At 41.5% G+C, this 26,963-nt stretch overlaps 1 protein-coding gene across 1 annotated transcript in view; it reads left to right on the forward strand.

The window, feature by feature from the left end:
- The window catches only part of scfd2 (sec1 family domain containing 2), a 106,702-nt gene that overhangs the window by 20,581 nt on the left and 59,158 nt on the right, over positions 1 to 26,963 (forward strand). The window contains exon 4 of the mRNA XM_085397374.1: positions 294 to 469. Coding sequence (XP_085253500.1) covers positions 294 to 469 — 176 coding nt within the window. The remainder of the gene's footprint in view (positions 1 to 293; positions 470 to 26,963) is intronic.

A 26,963-nucleotide genomic window follows, 5' to 3' on the forward strand; every position in this document is an offset into this window, starting at 1 on the left:
CTCCTGAGCCAAATACAGCAAGCGCTCTGAATACTTATGTCAATGTAATATTTCAGATTTTTCTTTTTAATGAATTGGCAAACCTTTCAACAATTCTGTTTTCACTTTGTCGTTATGTTTGGATGAAATTAATTTTGAACAATTTCATCCTAAGGCTGTAAAACGTGTGGGAAAAGTCAAGGCGTCTGTAAACCTTCCTTATACAACGATCTTTGCCAGATTTTGATTGATTAATTTCTTACGGCTCCAAATTGCTCGCTAGATGATAACTGTATCATCTTCCCTCCTTTCAGGCCGTGTGACCCCCGAACAGCTGTGCTCCTACATCCAGCTGTTCCGGAGCAGTAGAGGGGCGCTAGAGAGTCACTGTGGGGTGCTTCAGCTGGGCCTGGCCACGGCCCAGACTCTCCGACACCCAAGCCTGCCTCGCTGGGATTCCTGTCTGGCCTTCGAGAGGCTGCTGCTGCAGGTGCGCGCTCATCTTACACGGCCTTATTATCCATATGTGCTAGAGCCGATGAAAACTTGATGTTTTCCTTTTTAAATGAGATGTGAACATCTTAAAAATGCGATACCACCTATGACAGATTGACACATTTTTGAGCTCTTCAACTGCAACACAGTAGCCTATTTCAGATGAAAGTAGTTTTCTTTTAGAGTGTGAGAAGTGTGACTGAAATAACTTCAACAACACATATCGATGTTAGATAATAACTTGAAATAAAGCGACACTGATAGTTTTAACTAAACTGGAAAACTGCATATTCGCTAGCATTTTTAATTAACATCGCTCCTGTTAGTAAATATGTTATTACCAGTGCACAGGAGGTAGGTGTGTGTTTGTGGTTAGCAAGATGGTGGCAAGAATGTTGTGTTAAACTGACAGCAACAGGAAAAAACAGATTCCTCTCTGTCATAAACAAGGTCAGTTTTGCTTGTAGGGAAAACATTCCGTTCAAGTAAACACGGAGAAAACACTAGATTGCCATGATTTCGTGTAGAGCCTTTGAATCTACAGGAGGTCTTTTATGGTGGAGGCACATGTACATGTGTCTTTGAGCTTTTAAAGGTCGCAGGATAAGTCGGGGGAAGGAGGCGGAGTATAACGAATAAATCAAAAATGAGAGCACAGTCAGTCATCACTCATTCACCTCCACAGCAGTGATTAGTACATGTTCTGTACTTTCTAACACACAATCTTAATGGCGCCAAGCTATGAGCTCACTAATACAAAGCCATTTCCTGCTTCTCTTACCTTGGTATTTTCATTGAGTCGCTCTATACTCCTGAAGCTGTAAAGCAAGCAGTAAGACAGCCGAGTATTTAGGAACTTATTAAACTAAAGCACGGAAAAACAAAACAAGCTCTTAGCCATGCCCCATGCCAAATTAGAATTTGAAAACAACCTCATAAACCTTCATCCTCAGCTGGGGCCATCCCTGTTTTACTTAATAAAGGAAGAAGACTTTAGGGCTTACTGTTCCATTATCCATTTACTTCATGAACCCACTTTGATCCACTGCCCCATGGTTGTCTGCTATACCTGGATAATTTCTCACCACACTTTTTTTTAGTTTTAGTTGTATCTTATGAGAACTAACTTCATTAAAGTGACTGTGTCTCATTAAGCTGATGGTGACTATGTTAATAACAGTGTAGGATACGTGGCACTTGCCCCAAGTTCAAAATTGCATTCTTCAAGAATCAAATCTCACAAGCAGGCCTTGAGCGCGATTTGAGGGTTGTTTGCAATCAAAACTGGCTTGAGTTTTATTGAGGAATTAAGGGAAATGAGTTGTGTGTCCTCTGTGCCCCCTCTGTTTATTTAATCTTCGTATGAGTCCGTTTTTTCCCCCTCTGCTCAACATGGTCAGAGAGAAGTTAATTACTCTATAAAATGGCGGGATGAAATGCCTTTCAGCTCTGCCTGGCAGTCTGGATGTGTTTGCTCTGCCTGAGTGTGTGAGGGCTGCTGTGGGTATGACCGACCAGAGCTGGACGCTCCATTGCTGGTGGACAGTGTGACTTCATTCAGGCCAACACCTCTGTGGTTCACTGGGGCTTTGGATGGGCAGTGACCGAACTGAGGCAAAGGACCAATGAGTTCAAGGCCTAGCCTAGTTCATGCCTTTCCCAAAAGTTGGCTACAAACACAGAAGCACACAAAAGAGATTCTAATATCTCAAATATATCAATTTCTGGTGAAATAAAGGTTCAAAAACACACGTCGTGTAAGATGCTGCGTAATATCCACTATGTGACCTGAGCTGCTGTAGAGTACTTGTGAGGGTCTTGCTGCTTGGAGGTTAATCAGAAAAGGGTACAGATGTGGTTTTGGAGGTCAGCATGTTAGTGGGACTGTGAAATAAATGTGGTTAGTGTGATACTTAGTATTTATACTGCCACCAGATTTATTACCTCCTTAATAGAGTTGTTACGTATGTGTGAGCTAGATATCATCTTGGCTGGCAGTGCCACCCTGCCTGCTCTTATACCTCCCTCACTGTTCTTGGCCCTGGCTGTCTGACATAAGACTGGGGTTTCATCTGAATGGTTCAGATTGAACAGGCTTGGAGGCTCTCCAGTCCACAGAATGTGTAGTACTAGGCAAGCTAGAAGGGGTGGGGCAGCTAAGGCAAAACTCAACAGACTCACTCTTTCACCACTTCCAGGAACACTCACTGCTTTACCTTCCCATCACCATCCCAGCCAGGACCTCAGCCTTCCCAAACTAAACATGCACACTTCTACTGTACATCCCTCCCACGGAGAGTAGACTTTGCAAGTTCATTTTTTTAAAAGACCGATTTTTATTAAGGTACGTAGTGTCTCTATATAGCGTGCTGTCCAGTCTACTGTTGATTAGTCTGTCACATCACTGAACTTGGAAGTGATGACAGCAGTGCAATAGAGAGGAGCTAACCTCTTTCACCCCGGCCTGTTGCTTTACTCTGCTGGGATTACCAGGGCATGCCTCTGCAAACATTCAAACTCAGAGTTATTGCTGGTCACAGCGCTGCTCAGACAGAAAGCTGCACTCGGCTGTATGTCCCCATCTCCCAAGGGTAACTCAAACTGGTTGCCTGGTTCTTATCGCTGTCTCTGCTTTAGCTGCATGTTTGTGTTGTAGTCTGAAATGGTGTTTATATGACTAAAACTGAGCTATGAATCCAAAACCAGTACCCTTAACATTACTTTATGGCAGATAGATAACATTGTAAAACCTCTTCTATGTACAGGATATGAAAAAAAAAAAAATAACCCCCATTATTTCATTAGTTCAGATAAGATTGAAAATGTAAGTATCTGTTGGTTTTTGTTGGCAGGATCTGAGCAACTACAAATATGAACTGAATTGGTCCGACTTAATACTAGATATCCCTCACAAGTTGCACCATTCCCACCATACTGACTTCAGTCTCAGGTGTGAGTGTCAGTGTATGTGCCTCAGTGGGATGTCAGCCTTCATTTTCTTTATCAAAATCATTTGGAAAAAAATCCATCCATCCATTCGCTTCCACTTGTCCTTTTTCAGGGTCGTGGGGGGCGCTGGAGCCTATCCCAGCTGTCATAAGGTCGCCAGTCTGTCACAGGGCTAACACATAGACAGGAGACAACCAGTCGCACTCACATTCACTCCCACATTCACACCTATGGGCAATTTAGTGTTTCCAATTAACCTAACCCCACTAACTGCATGTCTTTGGACTGTGGGAGGAAGCCGGAGTACCTGGGGAGAACCCACGCAAACACGGGGAGAACATGCAAACTCCACACAGAAAGACCCTGGCCTGATGGTGGAATTGAACTCAGGACCTTCTAGCTGTGAGGCAACAGTGCTAACCACCAGGATGAAGTGTAATTATTTTCTGTCATCAAGATTAAACAGAGAGTTTGACCTGCAAATTTCAGGAAAAATTACATAAAAGGCTACTTTTTGATTGCAGCTGCTCCCTAGTTGGGTCTTTTGAGCTGACAGAGTGTTGAATCAGTCTTATCCTAAAATCTGTTTAAATGGGGCTTTTGTGCAATATTTCCACAGAAACAATTTAGTTAAAAATGCCCAACCTGTGAGACCCTCTTTCGTAATCGTCCACAAATTATTCTGCAAGCACACTGAAAACCTACAGTTCACCATGAGGCATGGTTAATTCATCAAGATAAGTCCAGAATAGTTTTTTTTTAAATTATTATTTGTTTATGCTTTTGGTGACGTCTGTGTTATAAATTATTTTATAGCCAGGGTGGAGCCTGGTGACCCTAACACTCCATTAATAACCCCCAGGACAGTGTCAGTGGGCTCTGCCCTAAAGACTCGTGACCCTCAACCTTTATCCCTTGACACTCTTGGATGTACAATGATCTGCAGAGAATCAAACCTGCAGGTCTGCAGTATGTTAGTAGTTTGACAATAAAAACCCATGTCATCTCCTTTTATATAAAGCTGTAAGAAAGTGCACCCACAATACGTATGCTCATGCAGTTATATATGCAACATCTGGATTGCATCATTTCTTATGGTGACAGAGGGGAAAAATGTTGATATTGGTCCCAAGTAACTTTCATCTTATCTGAGCTGCATGCCAGAGACAGGCAGGAGGCTTTAAGCCTGTAATTGGCCTTTCCCCAGGGTATGGAGACTATCCCCACATCCCAGACATTCCCCCTTATGTTCTGTCACCACTGTGTCCCTGCTGTTTTCTCTGTTTTCCTCCAGATTGTAACAAAGGGGTGTGAATGACTTCGGGGTGCTGCCCTGAGATGTCCACCATTGACCTCCTCTAGTTCCCTACTGTTTAACAGCCTCACATCTGTACTGACCTGGACTGACCGTCTCCCCATCCATCCACTTTCTGTACCACATTCTCCCTCATCCAGCCCGTGTATTATCCTCTCTGTGAGTTTGTTAGCCCTGGAGCAATGCAGATTTGCTCACAGAAGAAACCACAGGAGGTTCAGGATCAACTCCTGTCTGTTTCTCTACAAAGTGGACTCTTTGTCTCTCAGCTCCTGTTTCCTTACCCATTTTTTTCTATAACTTCATCAGGCTTCCTTTTAAATATGTCTTGAGCAGGATTACTGTTTCTCTGTGATGCGTTCCACAAACATATGGCTCACTACAGCATAAGCTCACATGGCCCATGTGAACTCCTGTACTCCACTAAAGTCCACGCCTCTGTATTTTCAAGCATAACAAGCTTTATAAAAATGTAGAGTGGGAAAGAAATTAGTTTATCGGAAGATCAAGTTATTTACCTATCTCTTCCTTCCTGTGTTTAGTTGGAAAGGATTATAGTAAGGGGGAAGAGCAATGATGATCACTCCCAGGAAGACCCAGGAATAGCCCCCATGTCAAGCCAACACCCCCCCCCCCCCCCCCCCCTTCCCAGCACCAGTATCCTGAGACGGCTGTGTTTACATTGTTCTGCACAGCTCAGCCTTAATGTACTATCTGTTTAATAGGCAGAGAGAGGTCTGTTTATAGAGGGGGGGGGCTTTTTAGCAGAGGTGATGGGTTGGTAGGCCAGAGGGCAAAATCAACTCATCTCACTTCCTGTTATCATTACCTCTCTTCTTTCAGACAGATAGGTGCTTGACTCACCCGGCTTTCTGCATTACTTATCCTTAATCGCCTCGCCATCCTGCTGGCTATAATTGTGTTCAGTTTGTGCCTCCCCTGGAAAATCAAGTAACACAGGAAGGCTCAATCAAGTTGCTTCATATTAGGCCTTGCTGCATTCACTTCACAGCTCAATAGTCATTTGCATGTGCTGCGTTTTAAGTGCTCTACGTCTTTCTACTAAATCTATATCTCAGCCCACTGAACTGAAATTTTATTGCTTTGATGTTAATAGCTGTAGAATTACAACGCTGCAGCGCTCTAAAATTTAAAGGTGGGGAATAAGATGGTCTCATAAGGTTTTGATATACTGAACATTTTCTCTTCTACTTAAAGCGCCCCTCGCTCTGTATCGAGGCAGAGTTGCACTGTCACATATGTACATCTGCGGATATCTTTTGTTCTGGTTTCTATTGTTTACTGCGCCTGTTAAACTGCAGACTCAAAGCCCTTCATGTCAGGAGGATTTTTCATGTGGCCTTGAGTTTTTTCCCCCACGAGTGTGTGTGTTTTGAGGTTTCTGCAGAATGTTTTTCACAGCGTTGGCCAAAGGAAACTCGTTTTTCTCACCCTTGCTCAGACCAAACTTTCATCGCGCTGAAATCGTTGATCTTTCTTGAAGATCATTTACACTGCTCTCTCCACTTAGGCACACTTTTGATATTCCCGAAATTTGTTGTGCTGAGGTGCACTGTCATCTTGCAGTGTTTAGGTGAGGTGGTCTAGGGAACATGATCAGAAGGTAAGGGGGGGGCTCATAAAGCTTCCACTAACACTCTCCATCCGTGGTGAATCAGGTTAGTGTGGTCTGCTGACTTGGCCTTCTGGCGTCAGACTTCATTTGAGCATGCTCCAAAAAGACACCACAGACTGGGAAAAATCCCACAATACACAGCATTCATCCTTGGATTGTTAACAGGGAAGACCATAGAAAAAGCTGACCATTAGGGAAGATGGCGGGGGTTTGCAAGAGGCCCAACAATGACCCACTGTCCCAGATGGATCCGAGCAACGAACCGCATCGTACCTTTATATTCCTGAGACTGGCACACAGACTCTGCCTTCAGTTTTACGTGTCACTGCTCATTGTTGGTGTTCCATTTTTTTCCCATGGTTTTGTGCATCTGAAACTATATCCAGATGTTCTTGTAAGCAGGTGCGTGTGTGCACAGCTATGTGTGCGTGCAACCATTCATGCGTGTGCATCCCTTAATGTGCTTATTCTGGTGAGATTGTCTCAACTTCCTGTTGTCACAAACAGGCTCTGTGTTCGCTGTAGAAAAGCTCCACCTCAGGACAGATTTACTATCAGGTCATTTGTCACTACCTGCTGAGCACAGGCCAGGGAAGGTCAGAGCCCACAGGACATACGTCTTTGTGTTAATTTCTCTTATTTGAAATAGAGACAGAAGAACATTCCAGGACCTTTGACTGTCCTCTTTGGATACTGTTTAACTAAAAGTAGATGAAAGAGTTTCATCAGATTGAAGATTTATTGTTATTGGTCAGTTAATGGGAAAAAGCATCGTCAGCAATCAGACGATAAACCTCACTGCTAGTTCTTGCATTCTCAGCTTGTCTTTAATCATGCAGGCTTGTGCATAAGTTCAGTAAAGGTGAATGCTCTGACTTGTGAGCCATTAAACAAACACAATCTTCCCACTTTGGTCGTGATAAAAATCAAGGCCCAGGACAAACATGGGTAAATTACACATTACCATCTCAATCGCACCCTCAGTATCATAAAAGGAAAAGAAAACAACATGAAACATAATCAATAAAAGCCAGAGACATTAATAAAACTCAAGGTGAATAACTGAATCTGTACCACTGCCTAAATGCCTCTACTTAAGTGTCTGGCATTCTTCTTCTGTAATGACGTGTTACAGATCACAGGTAATGGGTAAACATGCCTGCTCTGTGCTGTGTATTTTAACATTGACATTAAGACAGATTGTGATGAATTTGCAAAGAGATGTGACCAGTTGCTCCCAAAAGGCTTAATGACACAAGTTTGTGAGATTGCTTATAAATATCTTATTAGAATCAAAGACTGTATTAAGACAGTATAAAGGATGTATGATAGCAAACAATTATAGTAATTATTAGAGACATAATGGAGGATCATCCAGGATATGATCATTAGCTAACAACTCATCAATCACAAGTCATCAACCAAAGAGTGTAGATCATCCCATCACGTCGTGTTTCATGCACCAAGATGGCCACAGCATAAATACTCAACTTGAGACTTTATTATAGGATATTAGCCAGGGGTTAATGTTACCCTGGCTACATTAATTTTCAAACAAGCAAAAAGGAATGAAGGCGAATTAATGTGTTCTGTAGTTGCAAGCCATGTCAATGTCTTAATAAGCCACAAATCAGCTGTAGATACAGTAACTTAAGTCAAATAACAAATGTGATGTAGTTTTAGGATGTTTCAGGTTGTATAGTATCACACTATGATGTCATTCATTCTATTAAAGGGATTATCGATAACAAACTGTAAATAAATGCATAAAAATGAACTTGTCAGATTTGTTGCATATCCAAGTCTGTTACTGCAGTTATATTAGAGTTTAAGTTAGCTTAACAATTAAATCTGATACCTGCACACTCTGGACAGGTTGCCAATCTGACATAGAGCTAACACAGAGGGACCGACAACCTAATCCAACTAAGTGCGTGTCTTTGGACTGTGGGAGGAAGCTAGAATACCCAGAGAGAACCCGCACAAACACTGGGAGATGCAGACTCCATACAGAAAGGCCCCCGTCAGATGATGGAGTCAAATTTAGGACCTTCTTTTTATAGGGCAATGTGCTAACCAACTTATTATAGTGCTGCTGCCCTATTATATTATAATATATAATATATATTCAGCCTAAATTAACATGCATTGAAATTCATGGAGCTTAACAGTACTCAGCATTATGGTTGTCATGTTTCAGTTCACATTTCCATTATGTGGTCCTTCACTTTTTCTTAGCCAGTGTGGCCCTTGAAATGATGTTGCCCACCTTCTCGACTAGAACCTCTCTTTGTTTCAGAGTGTAATTGTGAGACGCCAGTCTGCACAATTTTCTTTCCTCTGCCCCCAACACTTTGTTACCTCATGCCCGTTCTGTGGGCTACCTTGTGGCCCCAGGGAATTGCCCAGTCACCCATAGGGAACGAGACTGACCAATCACTATGGCAACTAAGCGGTGAGGGTCAAACCAGGTCAATCAGAGACAGACTGTTGCCATCCCTGCTCTGTCATTAATTACGTATACCTCCCCAGGCACTGCTCCATGTGTAATGCAAAGCTGAAAGGTTTGGATCCAAATGGTTTGAGTGGATGGTCAGGTGAAGTTCACCGATTCATTTCATACGTTTATCTGTGACAGGGTCAGACTTGTCTTTATTATGAACCAAGAGAGGGTTTCCACCTCTGACTGTGTTTGGAAACTAATGTGTCAAATAGATATGTCATGTTAGCAATAAGAGCACAAACGACCTGTGTGATGTTACAGAGACCTCTGACTCTAGAGGAAGGCTTTATTTGTTGATTTGATTAAGTCCAGCGTCATCTCAGTGTTGTGCGAGCCTGTTCTTTAGAAGTGGGCATTTAGTTTGATTTGAGCAGCCAGAGCGTACAGAACCCAGTCCTCTCCAACTTTAAATGGTTCAGTGTTTATAGGTTGTGACAACACTTGCTGTGTCTGGTTTAGAGCTCAGCTTTCAAATTGAGCTGGTATTTGCATTTGTTAGGCGCTATGGAGATGAAAAACTGCATGCTGCACAGCTTCCCTTCTGTGTGTGTGTGTGTGTGTGTGTGCGTGCGTGTGTTTAGGAAGGTTGCCTTTTGTTGTTCTTGGACTGATCTTGTATGAGCTAGAAATGAAACTCACCTGTGGAGGGAAACAATCTCTCTGCTTGCCTTGTAACATGATTGACATAGGGGTGCAAAGAATAGGGAAATACCCCCCAGGCTCTCTGCTGGAGTGGAATCTGGTGATGGTTAAATGTCCTCCTTTCCCCTCATTCCATATTATTAGTGTTTTCTTTCTTAGTTTAGATATTCTGTTTCATCCAAGTGTCCATCTTTTTCCACCTCTAACCCTTTAGTTTTCAATTTTTTAAACAATTGGACTTCATTCGTACAAATGTGTCTGACGATATCTTGGTTTTTATCTGGAGTAGAAGGGGAGTATCTGGTCCTGCAGTAAAAAAGAACTGTAGCCATGTGCTGAAACAGCCTGTAAGACACTGGAACCAGAATGGCCAACTTGAAGAAGTACACGCTGATGAAATATTTGTTAATGAATTTGTTTGAAATGCCTTAGAACATTTGCCAAAACACTGGATATGTTTAGTAGAATTATGACAAATAGAAACCACTGCCCAAATAGCTGCTAGATACAAGTGACACAAAGGTAAGTATAAGTATTTTAAATGAGCTACACATTACATAAATGCATTGAATTTGCAGAAATAACTAAAACATGTTGGCTATTGGACAACAGTGCATTTCACAATGCCTGCAGAGCGTTCTTGAAAAGTTTCCACTAACTGTCATGGTGTATACCAACCAAGGCCAAAATTAAGCTGTTCCAGCCCTCCACGCTGCATTTTATCCAATACGAGAACTCAATTTGAAAACATGTGAGCGAAAACCTCACTAATTCCTGTGTTTTCCCACTCTAGCTTTCATCTGGAGTGAACTCATACACCCCACTTTTTGTCTACTATTGTTCTCGCTGCATTTAGAGACACATGTGGGTCTGTTTGTCCCACTGCTGTTTTCATGGAAATGGGGCAAGGAATAAAAGTAACCCAAAACGAGCAGCCACGCCGAACCGCTAATTATGAGCGGGGGGAGGGATGAAGGGGCCCGAGGAGGAGGAGAGGACTGCTTATATACATTCCCCCTTCTCACAATCTCCAGCTATAAGTCTCCATCTTCTCCACCCTACTGTTTTGTTGTTTTGCTTTTGTTCTGAGTTATTTAAGATGCTGTGTCTTTCATGTGTGCAGTTGTGATCTCTCTGAGCTTTTAGCACCGTGGGTCGTAACACAGCAGAGATGTCTGCACGACGGGTGCCAGTGACAGCAACAAGTTTTATGTTCTGTGCTTGTGCGGCATAATAATTCATACCTTTTTATGATTTGATGATTTTGTGTTCTGTTTAGGTGGTCATGTTGGTGTTAAAATTGTCAAAAGCATCTGCCTTTTTAGTTGCTGATTGTGAGTATGAGGATACGATCATAGGAAAAAAATAAAGCATTTAGTCAAATGACACATTAAGCACATACTGCACATCTGGCCGTGAGGATCTGAAGTTCAGATGTCCTCGTTCACACTGCACTAACCACTTCTCCACATCCTGTCTAAAGCATAACAGTACAGAGGTTAAACTGCAGAATCCAATTTTTATTTTTGCAAGTTTGCATGACTCCAGTCTGCAGTTGGCTGTCTCTGTTTTTTCCCTTACTTTGTTGAGCAGGCAAAACTTTTGCTAGACACATTTGGTGAAATATGTCATAATGCATTCATGAAATAAAGCAATTTTTAACATGACTGAGTTTAGAAAAACACAGTCCTTAAGCCAGGCTGTGTTGCCAGTTAGATACACCTATCGAATAGGGGTGCAACGATACACAAAATTCACGGTTCGGTTCGGTTCGATACTTTGGTGTCACGGTTCGATATTTTTTCGATACAAAAAAATGTTCATGCCTTTTTAATTTGTCATTTATTAAAATTATAAATATATATTTTAACTCAAAAGTACAGTTTTTAAATTTAACCCTAACCCTTGTGCGCGTTTTTTATTTTGACAGCGAATGCGCACCTGCGGACCACTTATGTGCAGCCCTGGTTATTTAGCTCGTCATATTGCAGCCACAGAAATTCTTTTGTCCATGAAACCATAAAGCTGCACTTTCTTTTTGCCTTATAGTCTCATTTGTCATAACTTCTCCGTTTTGTGGTAAGCTTTTCTTTGGCTGTCACTTCTTCACCCTGACCTGTCTTATTTGGCTCAGCAGAACTAAAATATATATACACTGCTACTTTTACACACGACTCACATAAGCTCAGCGATTCTCTGCGCGATCAACCTCTCACATGTTTAAGCTTGCTGCGGGAGATTTCACTTGTCATGTTTGCATAGTAAGCTAACGATTAATAAGACGATGTCAGAGGAATTGGTGCACAAATTATCATCACTCACAGATCAGTGCTGTCATTGCAAAGTGAAAGCAAAAAAACAAGCGCAAATTCAAACGCGATTTCAATATGTCACATATTGACAGTGGCTCACCGATGCCAATGACATAATTACCCAGCTACATTTCTGAAAGAATGCAAAAGCATTGACATATATTTTTCCTACAATAGCCCGACGGGCAGGGCAGAGAGATTTTTGTAGCCCGACTGGAAAGATCGCTAGCTCCGGGACGTCGGGCTAGCGATATTGCGAGCCCTGTATCTGATTGAGGAATCACTCATCTTTGGAAAAGAGAGTTTATTACAGAGAAATGTCTCTTTCCAAAATAAAAGCTATACTATCCGCTTCTTCTGGGCTATATTCTCAGCAGCATAAGGAGAATCACGTGCTAACAGCTGTCTAAATGACTCGGCTAAAGTTAGTAGCATGCTTGTTGTTTTTGTCTTTGCACTAGGATGATGTCGGCGTAAATGTGCAGTCATATTCGTTGTGTTCCCACTAGTGCTTTCAGGTTAATCTCGTTGAAATGACCTTAACGCCACAACACGGCAAATCTCCGTTAACGAGCTACCGCCGATCGCCCCGTGCATGGGGCTAGACGGCCAACACGTTAACGAGCTAACTGCGCTAACACACTAGTTCACACCAATGTAATTAAGCATTGCATGGCACATCCAACATACTGTTTTACTTTAGTCCATGACTCGCTTACCTTCAGGGTCATACGTCACATGAAAACCAAAATAATTCCAAACGCCAGATCTGAATGAGGGTGGGGGAGGTCCATCTTGCAAGGAGAGCTTAACTTCTGTCTCGCTAGCTTGCCCTGCGCTCTTCCTCCTGACTATGCTGTCTGTGTTGAGCGCTCAGTGGATCTGCGCTCGACAGTGCAGCCTAGGCGGAGTAGTCGAACGCAGATTCACTGAGCGCTCAACACAGACAGCATCGTCAGAAGGAAAGTTGATAAAATAAATTACAAATGTTGTATTGTTCGATACATATGCGTACCGAACCGAAAGCACTGTATCGAACGGTTCAATATCGATACGAATATCGTTGCACCCCTACTATCGAACTATAATCTTTTCCAACACAGAAACTCTGCAATAAATCTCATTTATAAAGCTTATCATATTCAGTTTGTCTTAAGACTGTGCCAGAGAGGTTCTGACTCAGCTCTTTGGTCATATTGGACGCTATTGTGAGAGACACTCCATTAAATTATAGTAAAGTTGGTTGCAGAAGTTTTTCCACTGCCATTAATGTCAGTAGTGGTGGACAAAATATTATATACACCTAGCTCATAGTGCTTTATCATTTTGATAAATATCAATAAATCCCAGTGAGTTTAAAATAATTTGACATCAACTATAAAAAAAATTGCTGTGTGTGTGTGTGTGTGTGCGTGTGTGTGCGTGTGTGTGCGTGTGTGTGTGTGTGTGCCGTACTCTTTTTCAACCAGTGTTGGAGGTGGAGGTAAAATGTTTTGGTTGAGTGTGTTACTTATAGTTTTCTTGAAAACAATTACACCTGCTGTTTCCAGGTCTTTCTGTAACTCTTGGACAACTCGACTGATAATTCTTTTTACTCCTCTGTCTGAAATTTTGCAGGGAGCACCTGGTCATAGTTGATTCATGGTATGTTTATGGTGAAATGATGTTCTTTCCACTTCCACATTATGACCCCAACAATGCTCATTGGAACCTTTAGTAGTTTAGAAAGTTTCTTCTGTAACCAATGCCCTCAGTATGTTTTGCAACAATAAGTTGCAAAGGTCTTGAGAGAGCTCATTTGTTTTACCCATCATGAGATTTTTTTGTGTGACACCTTGGTAATGAGACACCTTCTTATAGTCCATCAGTTGGGACTCAACCAGCTGATATTAATTTGCACTAAGTGGCAGGATTTCTTTCTAATCACTGATGGATTTCAGCAGGCGTCATGACTTTCCATGCCTTTTTGCGCCTCCCTTGCTTCATGTGTTATTATTACACCTAATTTATGGACATCTGTGGTTTGATTTCTTTTCATGTGTGGACTGGATTGGTTGTTACCGACATCTGGTTCATGTCAGTAGCACTTACAAAATTGGTGACATGTTAAATATTTTACCCGTTGTATACTATGAATATCAGAAAAAAGTGGATATTCTGTCATACATATACTGCTATCGCAATGCTCATATGAAACAAGTACAAGTAATCTCTGTCAGTGCAAGGCTCAGGCTATAGGCAGCTCTTAGTGCTCTGTTTAAAACTGGGGGGTTTTCTACTCTTGGATCTGTATGATTTAGCTCTGGCTGTGAGCATACAGGGAGTGCAGAATTATTAGGCAAGTTGTATTTTTGAGGAATAATTTTATTATTGAACAACAACCATGTTCTCAATGAACCCAAAAAACTCATTAATATCAAAGCTGAATGTTTTTGGAAGTAGTTTTTAGTTTGTTTTTAGTTTTAGCTATTTTAGGGGGATATCTGTGTGTGCAGGTGACTATTACTGTGCATAATTATTAGGCAACTTAACAAAAAACAAATATATACCCATTTCAATTATTTATTTTTACCAGTGAAACCAATATAACATCTCCACATTCACAAATATACATTTCTGACATTCAAAAACAAAACAAAAACAAATCAGCGACCAATATAGCCACCTTTCTTTGCAAGGACACTCAAAAGCCTGCCATCCATGGATTCTGTCAGTGTTTTGATCTGTTCACCATCAACATTGCGTGCAGCAGCAACCACAGCCTCCCAGACACTGTTCAGAGAGGTGTGCTGTTTTCCCTCCTTGTAAATCTCACATTTGATGATGGACCACGGGTTCTCAATGGGCTCCAGATCAGGTGAACAAGGTGGCCATGTCATTAGTTTTTCTTCTTTTATACCCTTTCTTGCCAGCCACGCTGTGGAGGACTTGGACGCGTGTGATGGAGCATTGTCCTGCATGAAAATCATGTTTTTCTTGAAGGATGCAGACTTCTTCCTGTACCACTGCTTGAAGAAGGTGTCTTCCAGAAACTGGCAGTAGGACTGGGAGTTGAGCTTGACTCCATCCTCAACCCGAAAAGGCCCCACAAGCTCATCTTTGATGATACCAGCCCAAACCAGTACTCCACCTCCACCTTGCTGGCGTCTGAGTTGGACTGGAGCTCTCTGCCCTTTATCAATCCAGCCACGGGCCCATCCATCTGGCCCATCAAGACTCACTCTCATTTCATCAGTCCATAAAACCTTAGAAAAACCAGTCTTGAGATATTTCTTGGCCCAGTCTTGACGTTTCAGCTTGTGTGTCTTGTTCAGTGGTGGTCGTCTTTCAGCCTTTCTTACCTTGGCCATGTCTCTGAGTATTGCACACCTTGTGCTTTTGGGCACTCCAGTGATGTTGCAGCTCTGAAATATGGCCAAACTGGTGGCAAGTGGCATCTTGGCAGCTGCACGCTTGACTTTTCTCAGTTCATGGGCAGTTATTTTGCGCCTTGGTTTTTCCACATGCTTCTTGCGACCCTGTTGACTATTTTGAATGAAACGCTTGATTGTTCGATGATCACGCTTCAGAAGCTTTGCAATTTTGAGACTGCTGCATCCCTCTGCAAGATATCTCACTATTTTTGACTTTTCTGAGCCTGTCAAGTCCTCCTTTTGACCCATTTTGCCAAAGGAAAGGACGTTGCCTAATAATTATGCACACCTGATATAGGGTGTTCATGTCATTAGACCACACCCCTTCTCATTACAGAGATGCACATCACCTAATATGCTTAATTGGTAGTAGGCTTTCGAGCCTATACGGCTTGAAGTAAAGAGGATGATGTGGACAAAATACTCATTTGCCTAATAATTCTGCACTCCCTGTAGAAGCAACCGACCTGCTGGTTAAACCTTCCATTTGCAACGAACAACCAATTAGATGGAAACTGACTCAAAAGGAGGAGAAAAAAGACTATTTTTTGTTATGGCTCATGGACATTGGAGTGCCAAAATGGCTCTGTGGCACTCCAACGTTTCGGGTCAGTCAAGCAGTACTTTTATGTATTTCAGATCCAGATCATCATTTCAGTATTAAATCACTGTAGAAGTGCATTTAGTTGGGGGGGAGCAGTGTCAGATGTGTCAGAATCATCCGATTTACATTAAATTTACATAGTATATTATTTTTTGCAAGTGTTATAAAGAAAAAGGAAAAAATAATTACTCTTGTTCTCCAGTGGCACAGAAATCGACATTAACTCTTTTGTCCAATATCATGTGAGACTAAAGACATCTGAATGACAACAATAAAATCCCTCGACTGTTGTGACCTAAGTAGTTAAGGTTTGTACCACATGGATACAAATGCAGCAAACTGCAGTTTGGTTTCTGGACAGTTAGGCTTTTACAATTTGTCCTCTTTCAGCTAGCTTTTGCCCTTTATGTCTAAAGATAACTGTGCCATGTAGCACTGGCACAAAAGTGTGAGTTTAATTGTTTAACTTTAATTGCTTTGATACTCATTAATCAGACATTTTTATCAGTCTATTAATTGTTGCAGAACTTTTTTTAGGAGATTAAATCAAAGTATAACAGCATTTTATTAGAATGGAATAAAACTTTATAATATTTTGATCTACAGATTTATGAAGTCCTGAAGTGGAAATTTGTTAACAAAGTATACCAAAAAGTGTGTGGTGAGCGCAAGTCTACAGACTACTGAATACAGGCGTTGTGGTACAAATTGGATAATATTAGCCGAGTGGTATACTTGGGTGCACTTTAGTACTTAAGTCATCAAGCACAAAGTGACACTATAGTTCTCACAGTCTTAGTGCTGTTTGGAGAAGATGTACCTCTTTGCCAGTGTGATGTGTTTAGTTCTTGTTTAACAGCGAGGCTCTGCGCAGCGTCACAGGATAGACAAACAGACAGACAAGACATTAGTGATGTGTTTACCATCTGTTCAGGAAGGACAGAGATGATGGGAAGGGATGAAAAAGAGAGACATTTATTTTCACAGTGTATGAAGAGATGAATGGTGTCTGAGGATTTACTGCCAGACATCTACTGTTATCAGTTATCACAGAGGTCAGGCAAACGTCGTGCACCCTGTGACACATTGTCAACTTTAACTTGGAATAAAGGCCAGAGATGGTCAGTGATTGTGGGCCCAAGAGGTGCAAGAGATATAGTCAAATTTAAAACAGCTGAAAACATTTTAAGCCTTTTCCTTAGTTGAGAAATTATCCACCCAAATAGAATGTGTGAGAAACATCAGCAAGCTGTTGTCTTTAAGTTGTTGTGAGGGATGTGTGATGCGTGAGGGGAACGCAGCACGTGACCCAAGAATTCTGGGAAGTGAAGAAGAGCCATAAGAACTCTAGGAGGAGTATGATAAGGATTTGGGTATAATGTATGAAGGGGAGTTCAGTGTTCAAGTTTAGTGAATCACTTGGACTCATTTGTCCAACACCATCTTGATCCTTAGTCATTCTAAACTTTCTTGCAAAAGCCCTCTGGAGCTGTTACTTGATTAATGCTATAATACTTGTTAGTGTTGGCAGTTGTGATTTCACCATTTGTGATTTGTAATTGAATCTTGTGCGTCAGTACACCAATCATGTTAGCACAAGTCATCTCTGTGCTATGTTGCATATTTATGGAAGTACGAGATCTATCCACAAATCATCATAACTTGCTGAATTTTCAACCAGTTTTTCACAGGTTTCTAGCCAATGCAGGATGTGAGCCAATGTGAGCTTTGATACTTCTTTTGTAGATTAAATTTCTATTTTCATTCGTTTTTAAAGTACATTCATTTTCTCTCAGCATAGTTGGCATGTCATTTTGTATATGCATTTGGAAGTCAATTAAAAATTACTCCTGATATCCCTGATACACTATGTGATGGATTCATAAATCTTGGAATGGGGAGAGAATAATGGGGATGGGGATGTGTTGCGTCTAAAACCAGGTTTGGGGGGTGGGGAAAGGTGTTAGCCAGTATTAATGGTTTAAGCTTGCTTCAGTACTTCTCCTGTTAGTGTTTTTAGCTGAGCCATGAGCTTAAAGCTCTGGGAATGTTTGCGCAGTAGAAATCCTGGCTGATTTTGTTTGTATTGTTCCATTTCAGAATGTGTTTTGAACCAGAGTCAGCAGACCAGGACTGTTTCGTTTTCACACAGACGCACACATATATTCATACATAAAGAGAAGTCAGCCATGCGCTCATCACCCTGCCTGTCTCCATCCTGACCCCAACTTCTGTCTCCTTCAGCCCCTGTACTTGTTTGTGGCTATCAGTCTTTGCCACTTTTCATGAAATGTGGGTCAGGCTCAAATGAATTGCCAAAAAGAGATCCTGTTAAGCCCTCTGATACTCAGTGTTATAACAGATGGAATTCATGGAGGGTGATGGGTGTTAATGTGCAGACATGTAGTCTGCAAACAAATCGCTGTATGTCTGTGCTCGCGCTCTTGCCTGCATGTTATGTTGTGTATAGCTTCTCCTGTGACACGTCAGTTAACATAAGCATGGCACAAAATGCTTCTGTTGCTATAATTTGGTGTATGTTTGCATTAGTAAGGCAAAGTTAAACTTGTATTAGTGGTGACATGCTAGTATGTGTGTGTGACAGAGGACTGTTGTGTGTGCAGAATGCAACCCAGACACAGGACTTGGGTTACTCACAGAAAAAGCTTTCTTTTTATGGTCCACTGCTCTGACATGCTGAGCACAGACAGAGAAGTTACTGTGTTTAAAAAAAACATCTTGCAAAGATGTGTTTGTCAGTAACGCTTTCAAATTTTGGAAGTTAGAAATAAACATTTTATCTCTTCTCAGCTTTTATTTTGAAAGTTCCTTTCATCAGTAGCCCTGACTGTGGCTCCAGTTTCCTAACTCAATTTTCTCTTCTCCTTTATGTGTGAACCATGGCTTTCCAATAAAAAACGGATTGAAGAATCTGCCTGTAGCTCTTTATTATGCGGTCATTCAAATCTTTAATTGAAGTGTTTGTATGCACACACTGAAATTCAGGTCTTCTTTCACAATCTGCTGATTTTTAAAAAAAAAAAATACTCAGACATCTAAAGTTAGCCTCAGCTCAGACAGTAAAATGACCTGGTTAATCATAATTGACTGATAAAGAATTGGTCTGAGTCTCATCACCAAATAGATCATCAGAGAGCATCATGGGATCTAGCTCACTCACTAATAGCATCTCTTAGAGGAGGTCTTTCTTCAGTCACTTCCCATAATTCCAAACTTTTCCTCTGTCTGTCTTTGGATTTATATTTATGCTTATTCTATATTCTTTCCAGATTGTTTTGGTTGTTGTTAAAGTCTTCCAGTACACATCAACATCCAGCCAGGTGTGTGTATGAGAGTGCTTTTACAGTGGGATGAAGGGAGATTAGTTGTTTTCCATTTCCCGTTGCAGTAATGAGTGTTCTATAAATGTTTAGGGAAGAGCTGCCACGCGTAGGCGTGTTTGTCTGTGTCTATCTGAGATATGCACAGGTTGGCTAGACAGTCCAGATTATGATGTAGACCTTATTTACACACACACAAAAAAACCCACATGCATCACTCACATTTCCTCGGCAAGCCTTGAAACCCATTGCTTTAAAACAGATGTGTGCATAACCATTTTTTTCTCATTTTGAAGTCCTCTCTGGTAAGTACAGTGTTGCCTCTGACCTCTGTGTTAACGTGAGGTCAGAAAAGAAGCCCTGCCTACTGCCAATATGCGGCTCACGATATAGTTCCTCAACACACACACACACACACACTAGCTCCGTCCATTGAGAGACTGAGAGCACACTGCTGCTCCTCAGAGTAATGACTCGCGTCATAGTACACCAGTACGTGATGCAGCTCTTAGTTTATTCATAATGAATTTCATGTTTTATTCAAACGTTACTACAAACTAATTGATGACAGAGTTCTGCCAAAGCTAGTGATGACACGCTGCTGAATTTAGAAGTTACTGCACGGACAGACTTAAGGTCAGATATGCAGGATTCACAGTCACACAGCTCTGACCGGCAGTATGCAGCATATAGTTTAAAAATATTCATTTCAACTGTCGCACATTTCCTGTCTTTTGAAGCCTTTTCCAGAATGGAGTTTTGGAGGGAAAGAAAACAGACAGACACAGTTCAGTCCATGCAGGGTGCATTCATGGATGGGATTTGTCATGGTGCAGCAGTGCCCCCTAATGTTTGTGATTTTCCTCAAGCCCTGGATCTGAATCAAAGTGCAACATCTCTCAGAGGCAGAAACTTTAGCCTTCCCTTATACAAACAGACTCATTAACTTAAAAATTTTTTTTTAATCATAAATCAAGCTTAAACATATTGAAGGATCATGCTTAATTGCAAGTAAGAATTTACACATTTGAATTTTGCCTACTCTTTCCATATAAGCCAAGCTCTTATTTTGAAATAACCTCCTGGTTAACTATACTCAAACCCCCAACTATTCTGCCCCCACCGACTATGCAACTTCTCATCCATGTGTGAGACAGACCCTGGATTCAGAGGGGCTGTTTTAATCTCTCATGTTTCTTTGATTTAAGAAAAAAAGAAAGAAAAGTAGATGCATGAAAAGAAAAGTGAATATGTATATTTTGTCTGTTCTGAATGGATGCAGGAAAAAGTGAAACTGAGCAACAGTAAAATGTCAAACACAGCTGTTTTGCTTTGAATCCCATCGGACGAATTGTGGCCGTTTCATTCTGCTTCGTGTAGAAACCGTGTGTTTACCTCAGGATGTTTTCTCCCTGCTGGAGCCTCCTGAGTCAATTAGTAGTGGATGTAATGTACTATCCTTGGCAGTATTAGGGGGATGTTTGTGTGTTTCTGTGTGCATGTGTCTTTGTATGATTTGGTTTTCCTCAGTGTGAGAAAAATGCGGGAGGTTTTACATGGCCCTGGGGTTTGTGGCTGCAGTTCTCTCATCTGGAGAATTGCGCCATAATCTGTTGCAGCCCATGCAGCAAAAAAAAGAAGCCTTGTTAATTTCCTTATGTTTCCAACCATAAGAGAGTATACTACCTTAAAAGCTTGTGCGACTTCTGTCTTCCGTATTTTTCCAGCACCGCAAACGAACTGCAGGTCTTAGCCTAAGTGAGATAAGCAGGCATGGTGTCGTGTGCCGGGCAGACAGAATCCAGCCACATTGACCAGCATGTGGCTGACTGGTGGTGACAGGGTGGAGTGCGGGGACTGTGTTTGTTTCTGTGATTGGGTCTCATGTCTCCTCTAAATTATAGTCCTCAAGCTCTGTGCCAAACCAACTTTTGACACACAGGGAGCAAAAGAGGAAAAGATAAAAGACCGAGAGTTGCATGGGGAGACAGACGATTAAAGGGGATAAAAGGTGAAAGAGACAAACTGATGTAAAAACTACTGAAAGTTTTTACTTGCACAGACAGAGAGGCAGCTGACCATCCATCCCTCTCTGTGCAGATGTTCATTGATTTCTCCCCCAACAGTGTAGCGTGCAGTTCAGCATCCGGGCTACTTGGCTGGGCAGAATGGAATCACACACATCTCAAACACTGTGTGGTTATTCAGACCTCATTTAAAACAAAAGTTTTACGTGTCTGTCATCCAGCAAGCATTACAGGCAAGCTGCTGGATCTAGACTGGGGGGGTCACCTTACAAATAAGAGCTTACTAAGCTCACTTTCTGTACAGCGGCCTAAGAACTCAGTACATACAACTTGATGAAATGCATACGAATCCAAGAAATGTTAAGAAAACATTTGCACCAATTTGATATTGCAGGTGCAGCATTCAGGAAAAAAATAAAACAAATACAGGAATGAACTGTAATACAAAAAACAATTTCCAGTGCGTTGAGCTGCCAGGCAGCTGTACATTTATCCCATCAGGCAATCAATAAAGTACTCATGTCTTTCTCCTTTACTCCTTTTTTCTATTTATGTTCCCCTCAGTCAGAGACATGCATGAGTTGGCCCACTGATAGACAACATGCATGTTTGCGATCAGGGTGTACGTTCCATAATCCACCCTGTACAGGTGGAGTTGCATGAAAGAAAATCTCGGTCTGCTTTCCCCTCAAACATTTTTGTTACATTACCAGGTCACCTGGATGATGATACGTCTAGAGAAGAGAGAAGTGACAAGTGTAATCCTTAAAATTTCAGCCCTGGTGTATGTGGCAATACCTGTAGTTGTATGTAGTACCTGAGTACACAAAACGTTCAGAAGCTACTTGTTTTTCAATTTACATTTGTACATCATAGTCATGACTTACATCAAAGTCAGCCAGCAGCAAAAGTAAGATGTATTTGTAATTTCGTACAGCTTCTGAACAGCTGAAGCCTCACATTTTAGAAGGTAGGGAACCGCTCAGGCTTTCAGATGTTGTAGTTAGCACAATCCACGTCTTTGGCCTGTCTCAACCTCTGAAAAATTAGCCAAATTGAATGATGTTTTGTGAGAACAAAAAATGGACAAAGACAAATAAACTCTGCAAATGTTTGCTGATAAAAATCTTACTGTAAAAAGCGGTTTTAAATGTCTCTTGTATATAAACAAACACAATCAGACTTAATTTCTATGGCTAATTTATTGCTTGTTTCCTGATTAGGAAGACAAGGATGGGATGAATAAATAAAATCCAACCTCATTTCGCAGAAAACAGAGTGATTTAAGTTGATCTTCCACTGTTCAGTATGTCTATGATCTTATGTGCACACTTGCTCTTCTTTGTGTTTAAAGTCCTGTTTCCGTTGTTCTGGTTAAAAATCTGATACAATGTCCACAACCTTTCACACAAGACAGAATAATGGCTGTTAAGAGATCCAGAGATAAACTATATTTTTCCATTCCTCCTTAACTTGAGGCAAATTTCCGCCTTTTAATAAACGGTAAACCCATTCTCGGATCCGTCATTGTCATCACAGCAGGTTACAATGACCAGGTGTCTCCGCTGAGATACTGCACACGTGCACTCGTGCCAGCAGGCTTGGATAAGGCATGCTCATTAACAGAATGTGAGTTTGCATTCATTTTTGGTGTTGTTTACATGTGCAGAATCCTTCCAGTCTCTCTAAGGGTAAAGACTTTGTTTGTCTTCCAGCTGTTCTATTACAAATCAATGGTAAGCTTGCATTACATAATTTAGAGGCAAACTTTAGTTGCTGTCTTCATTCCCCGAGGATTTATGTGTTTTGCTTTTAGAAGTTTGCTTGTATCCCTTCCAGCTTTGCGTGTTATTTGTGAATGCAAATTGGTTGTGATTATATATTTGCAAATGAAGCACATGTGTGCTTTTCCAAAATAATTCAAATTAGTTTTTTTCCTGGTTCCTATGGTAATGATAAACTGTGTGAAAACCCTTTGAGGTGAGTTCTGGCCAGAGAGTCTTTGGTCGACTAGAACAACTGACCTATAGCCAACTTGGTTCATGCTCCCACAAGGACCCACACCTCCAACACCCACCCCCTCTCCCTGCCTTCAGGCCCAGAAAAAGGTTCATTGTGCAGGCAGGGAGCAATGCAAGTGAGGCCTGGTTCTGGTTAGTGCACTGCACTGCATCTGAAACACTCACCTTCCTCCAGGGGCTGCATCTGGAGCTGGTTTCCTGTGCAGGCAGCACTAGGCTTGGGCGGAGTTTGGCCCGACTCTGTGATTGGACGAGATTGAGCCTTTATGGACTCCAGGATTGTTGGAGTTGCCAAACGGTAATCTGTCAATCACTGGCAGACATATTTAAACCAGAACATAAGCAAGAGCGAGCTAATGATTGGTGCAAAGGTCTGAGCAAGATGCCAGTGATGTTTCAGCTTTCTACCAATAGCCTCACTGGCAAACGTTGCATTAGCCAATGTCCTGAGTCCATTTGGAGAACAAAGACAATTTCTATATTTTTATCCAAAGTCAGCTTTTCTTAGGCAAATACTATGTCATGATAAGAAACTAGAGTAATTTAAAGTAATGGCTTTCTCTGAGTAATTGCAAGCCCTAAAATTAGCTTTGTTTTGACAGAGTAATGCCATTGTTATTCTATAATTGTATATAATGGTCGCATTAGAGCATGGCAGCAGAGGCCGTGGATTCAGTAATTGTCTTTAATAATAGTAATAATAATGCTAGTTTCCTGCTATTACAGTAGTAAGACTGCACCTAAATCTACACTCTTTCACAGACATGCGTGTCACAGATTTAGCCATCTTTCTGTCATTGGGTGTATATCTTGCAGGATTTCCTGGGAAGGTGCTGGTTTTTTTTTTTCTGAGTTTACATAAGTACTGGGCTCTTATAACCCATATGCTTGATAATTGCACTTAAATTAAATACACCTTTGCATAAAATGAGCTTAGGTGGTCATTTTTAGAGCGTTAGATTGCTGATGCTGTGATTATGAGATCCAGAACTTGGAACTTGCACTGCTCACTGTCTTATTTTTTCTTTTATAAAGTCCTACTTTGCATTTTAATCTACACCTTTGTGGCTAAATTATCTTCTGGAATAATCTGAGGGAAACACTTCTGTCTGACCCAAACTTCTGCTGAAAGCATGGTTTACTCCACTCCATCATGTTCACAGAGGTGTACAGTTCACCACCACATTTCCACTTATCCTGTGTGCCAGAGCTGTGAGTCGGCCATTGTTGAATTTAACTTGGAGAGAGTTTTACTCAGAGGTCCCACTCAGCTTCACTCAGCTCAGTCCCAATTCTGTACCAAGACTTCTATTTCCTATCTGGCGCCATGGTATACAGCTGACAGCAGCTTTTATAGCGCGCTTGAAAGGACTCAGTTGAAGTGCACACTTGTCTTGCATGTGAAAACACATGCACATAGCAGTACACAGTTTATACATATGGTTAGGGAAGGAATGCTTGGTTGATTTGTACAAATTTGAAAATTGGGGCAAGTTTAGACGGCACAAGTTTTGATATCTCGTAATTGCTGTTCTGCTTATGTACCAAAACATGTTTTGTCCCTTACTGTCTATAGGTGATCTATGCCACTGTGTTAATTCCAATAAGATGTGTCAAAAGTCCATGATATCAATGGGTATCTAAAAATCAGAAGCTCATTGGATGAATACACAGTGTGCATTTCATTTGACTTTCTAAATCATCATGTGTAATTCTTGTGAGCTAATAGAGCTCCAAATAGGGAATCAGGACATCCTTTCATTTTCTACAGCAGGGGGCAGCAGTCTAAGTAAAAATGTCCGGCCCTCCCTACCTGCCTTCAGCACTTCTGTAGAAATACCAAGGTGTTCCCAAGCCAGTTAAAAGCTACAATCCTTCGGGCTACTTCCGGGTTGCACATGCCAGAAACACCTGTAACACCACCCCAACTGACCCATTTGATGCCCAGCGGGTTTACTTTGAGTCACTCCTGAATGACTGAGGTCCTTGCCCTTTCTCTAAGGGAAAGCTCACATATGAGTATGAATGGTTGTCTCTCTCTCTGTTAGCCCAGACAGACTGGCGATCTGTCCTGGGTATACCCTGCCTCTTACTCCATGCCACCTGGGATAGGCTCCCACATCCCTCACCCACAGCTCCAAATTGGATAAACGGAAGAAGATGGATGGGGTTTTCAATTTTTTTCATCCAAATATATCAATGTAAGAAACAAAACCTCATTCTTAACTTCGAATGCTCTTAACTCAAACCCACATTGTGGCCAAAACGTATGACGATCTGTCACAGTGGCCATTGCTCCATTTGAAAAGGCCACAAGCCATAAAGGTTGGTAACCGCATGTTCATCTGTCTATCCATTTTTCTCAGCTTTTCCATCTCATGGTGGCTCTGGCCCCTATCCCAACTGTCATTGGATGAGAAGCAGGATACACCCTGGTCACCACTCTATTACTGGACTAAACCAGAGAGACAAATAACTATTTTTGCTCAATTTCACACCTATGGAAAATTCATAATCACCAGTTAACCTAACATTCATATCTTTGACATTCATGGACTGTGGGGAGAAGCCAGATGGGAGGACACGGAAACTCCAAACAGAAATACCTTAGCCAGAAAGCTTATTTAAAATGAAGCAAGAGTGCGACATGGGAACCATATATACATTTAAAAAACTAAATAATTTTCTGTGTTATAATATTATCAAATGCTTACATCCTCTGTTGTAGTGTAAATACCATAAGTGAGCCATTTGTAATGATTATAAGACTGTTTAGCGTGTCAAATTGAAACTTTAACTGCAGGAGCAAACACTAAAAACACTGAATCTTCTACACTTGTAGTACACTGTTTGAGTGAGGTAGTTTTTGTAGGGCCCCAGAAACACTCCAGAGCTCCCCTTTCAGCTTTCTCTGCAGTACCATATGCTGAAAGCTTCTGATGCCAAAGTTACATGACAACGGGTACCTTTCAAGCCAACTGTGGTCAAAATGAAAATGTAATTTGCTGACAGTGGCACGCTTCTTTTCAAACCTAAAAGATCAGGTTGAGCGTCGTGGTATAGACAGAAGTGTTAGAAATCAATATTTGTTCTAAGGTTAGAGAGGAGGGTGAAAGTGCTCAGCAGTTTGCATTTCAACAAGAAAGCCATAATGTTCTTTGTCTGTCTTTCCTCACTGCTGTCTGCAAGTGAAACGAGTGAGGGAAAGCATTGTTTGGCAGTTCAAATGAGAGCAGCTTGGAGAGGTATTTGATTTCACAATGTTTAAGAAGAAAAATGTGTGGTGGGATTGTGTTTGAACGGTCCCCAGGGCCGAGTGGTTGGCCGGGGTCTGATGCAGGAAGGGGGCCTCGTTGGAGTGAAGAGACTTCTGTTTCTGTGATACCTGCGTGTTTAAAGGACGTGAATGATACTGATTAATTCACCTTCAACGTCTTTTCCTGCCACTTTCATTCATATTAAGTTATTTATGATGCATGAAATCAAAGACTTCACTGGCGTCATCGTAGGTGACCTTATACTGAGATAATTGTTTGGTGTGACAAGGGACAGTCAGTCAGCTCTGTGGCTTTGGCTTACCATTTCTGGACTGTATTGGATCTTTGGCTCAGTGAGGAGATCTTCTGGGTCAGATACAGGATCCCCCCACTGGGCCCACCGCAACATCGAGAGCTGCTCATTCTGAAGGCCTGTTTGTCTTGGTGAAAGAAACACAAATGTCTTTAC

The sequence above is a fragment of the Rhamphochromis longiceps genome, linkage group LG23 (assembly GCF_057381845.1).
Source record: "Rhamphochromis longiceps isolate RC_006_pf linkage group LG23, R_longiceps_female_GT1.1, whole genome shotgun sequence".
NCBI classification, from domain to species: domain Eukaryota; kingdom Metazoa; phylum Chordata; class Actinopteri; order Cichliformes; family Cichlidae; genus Rhamphochromis; species Rhamphochromis longiceps.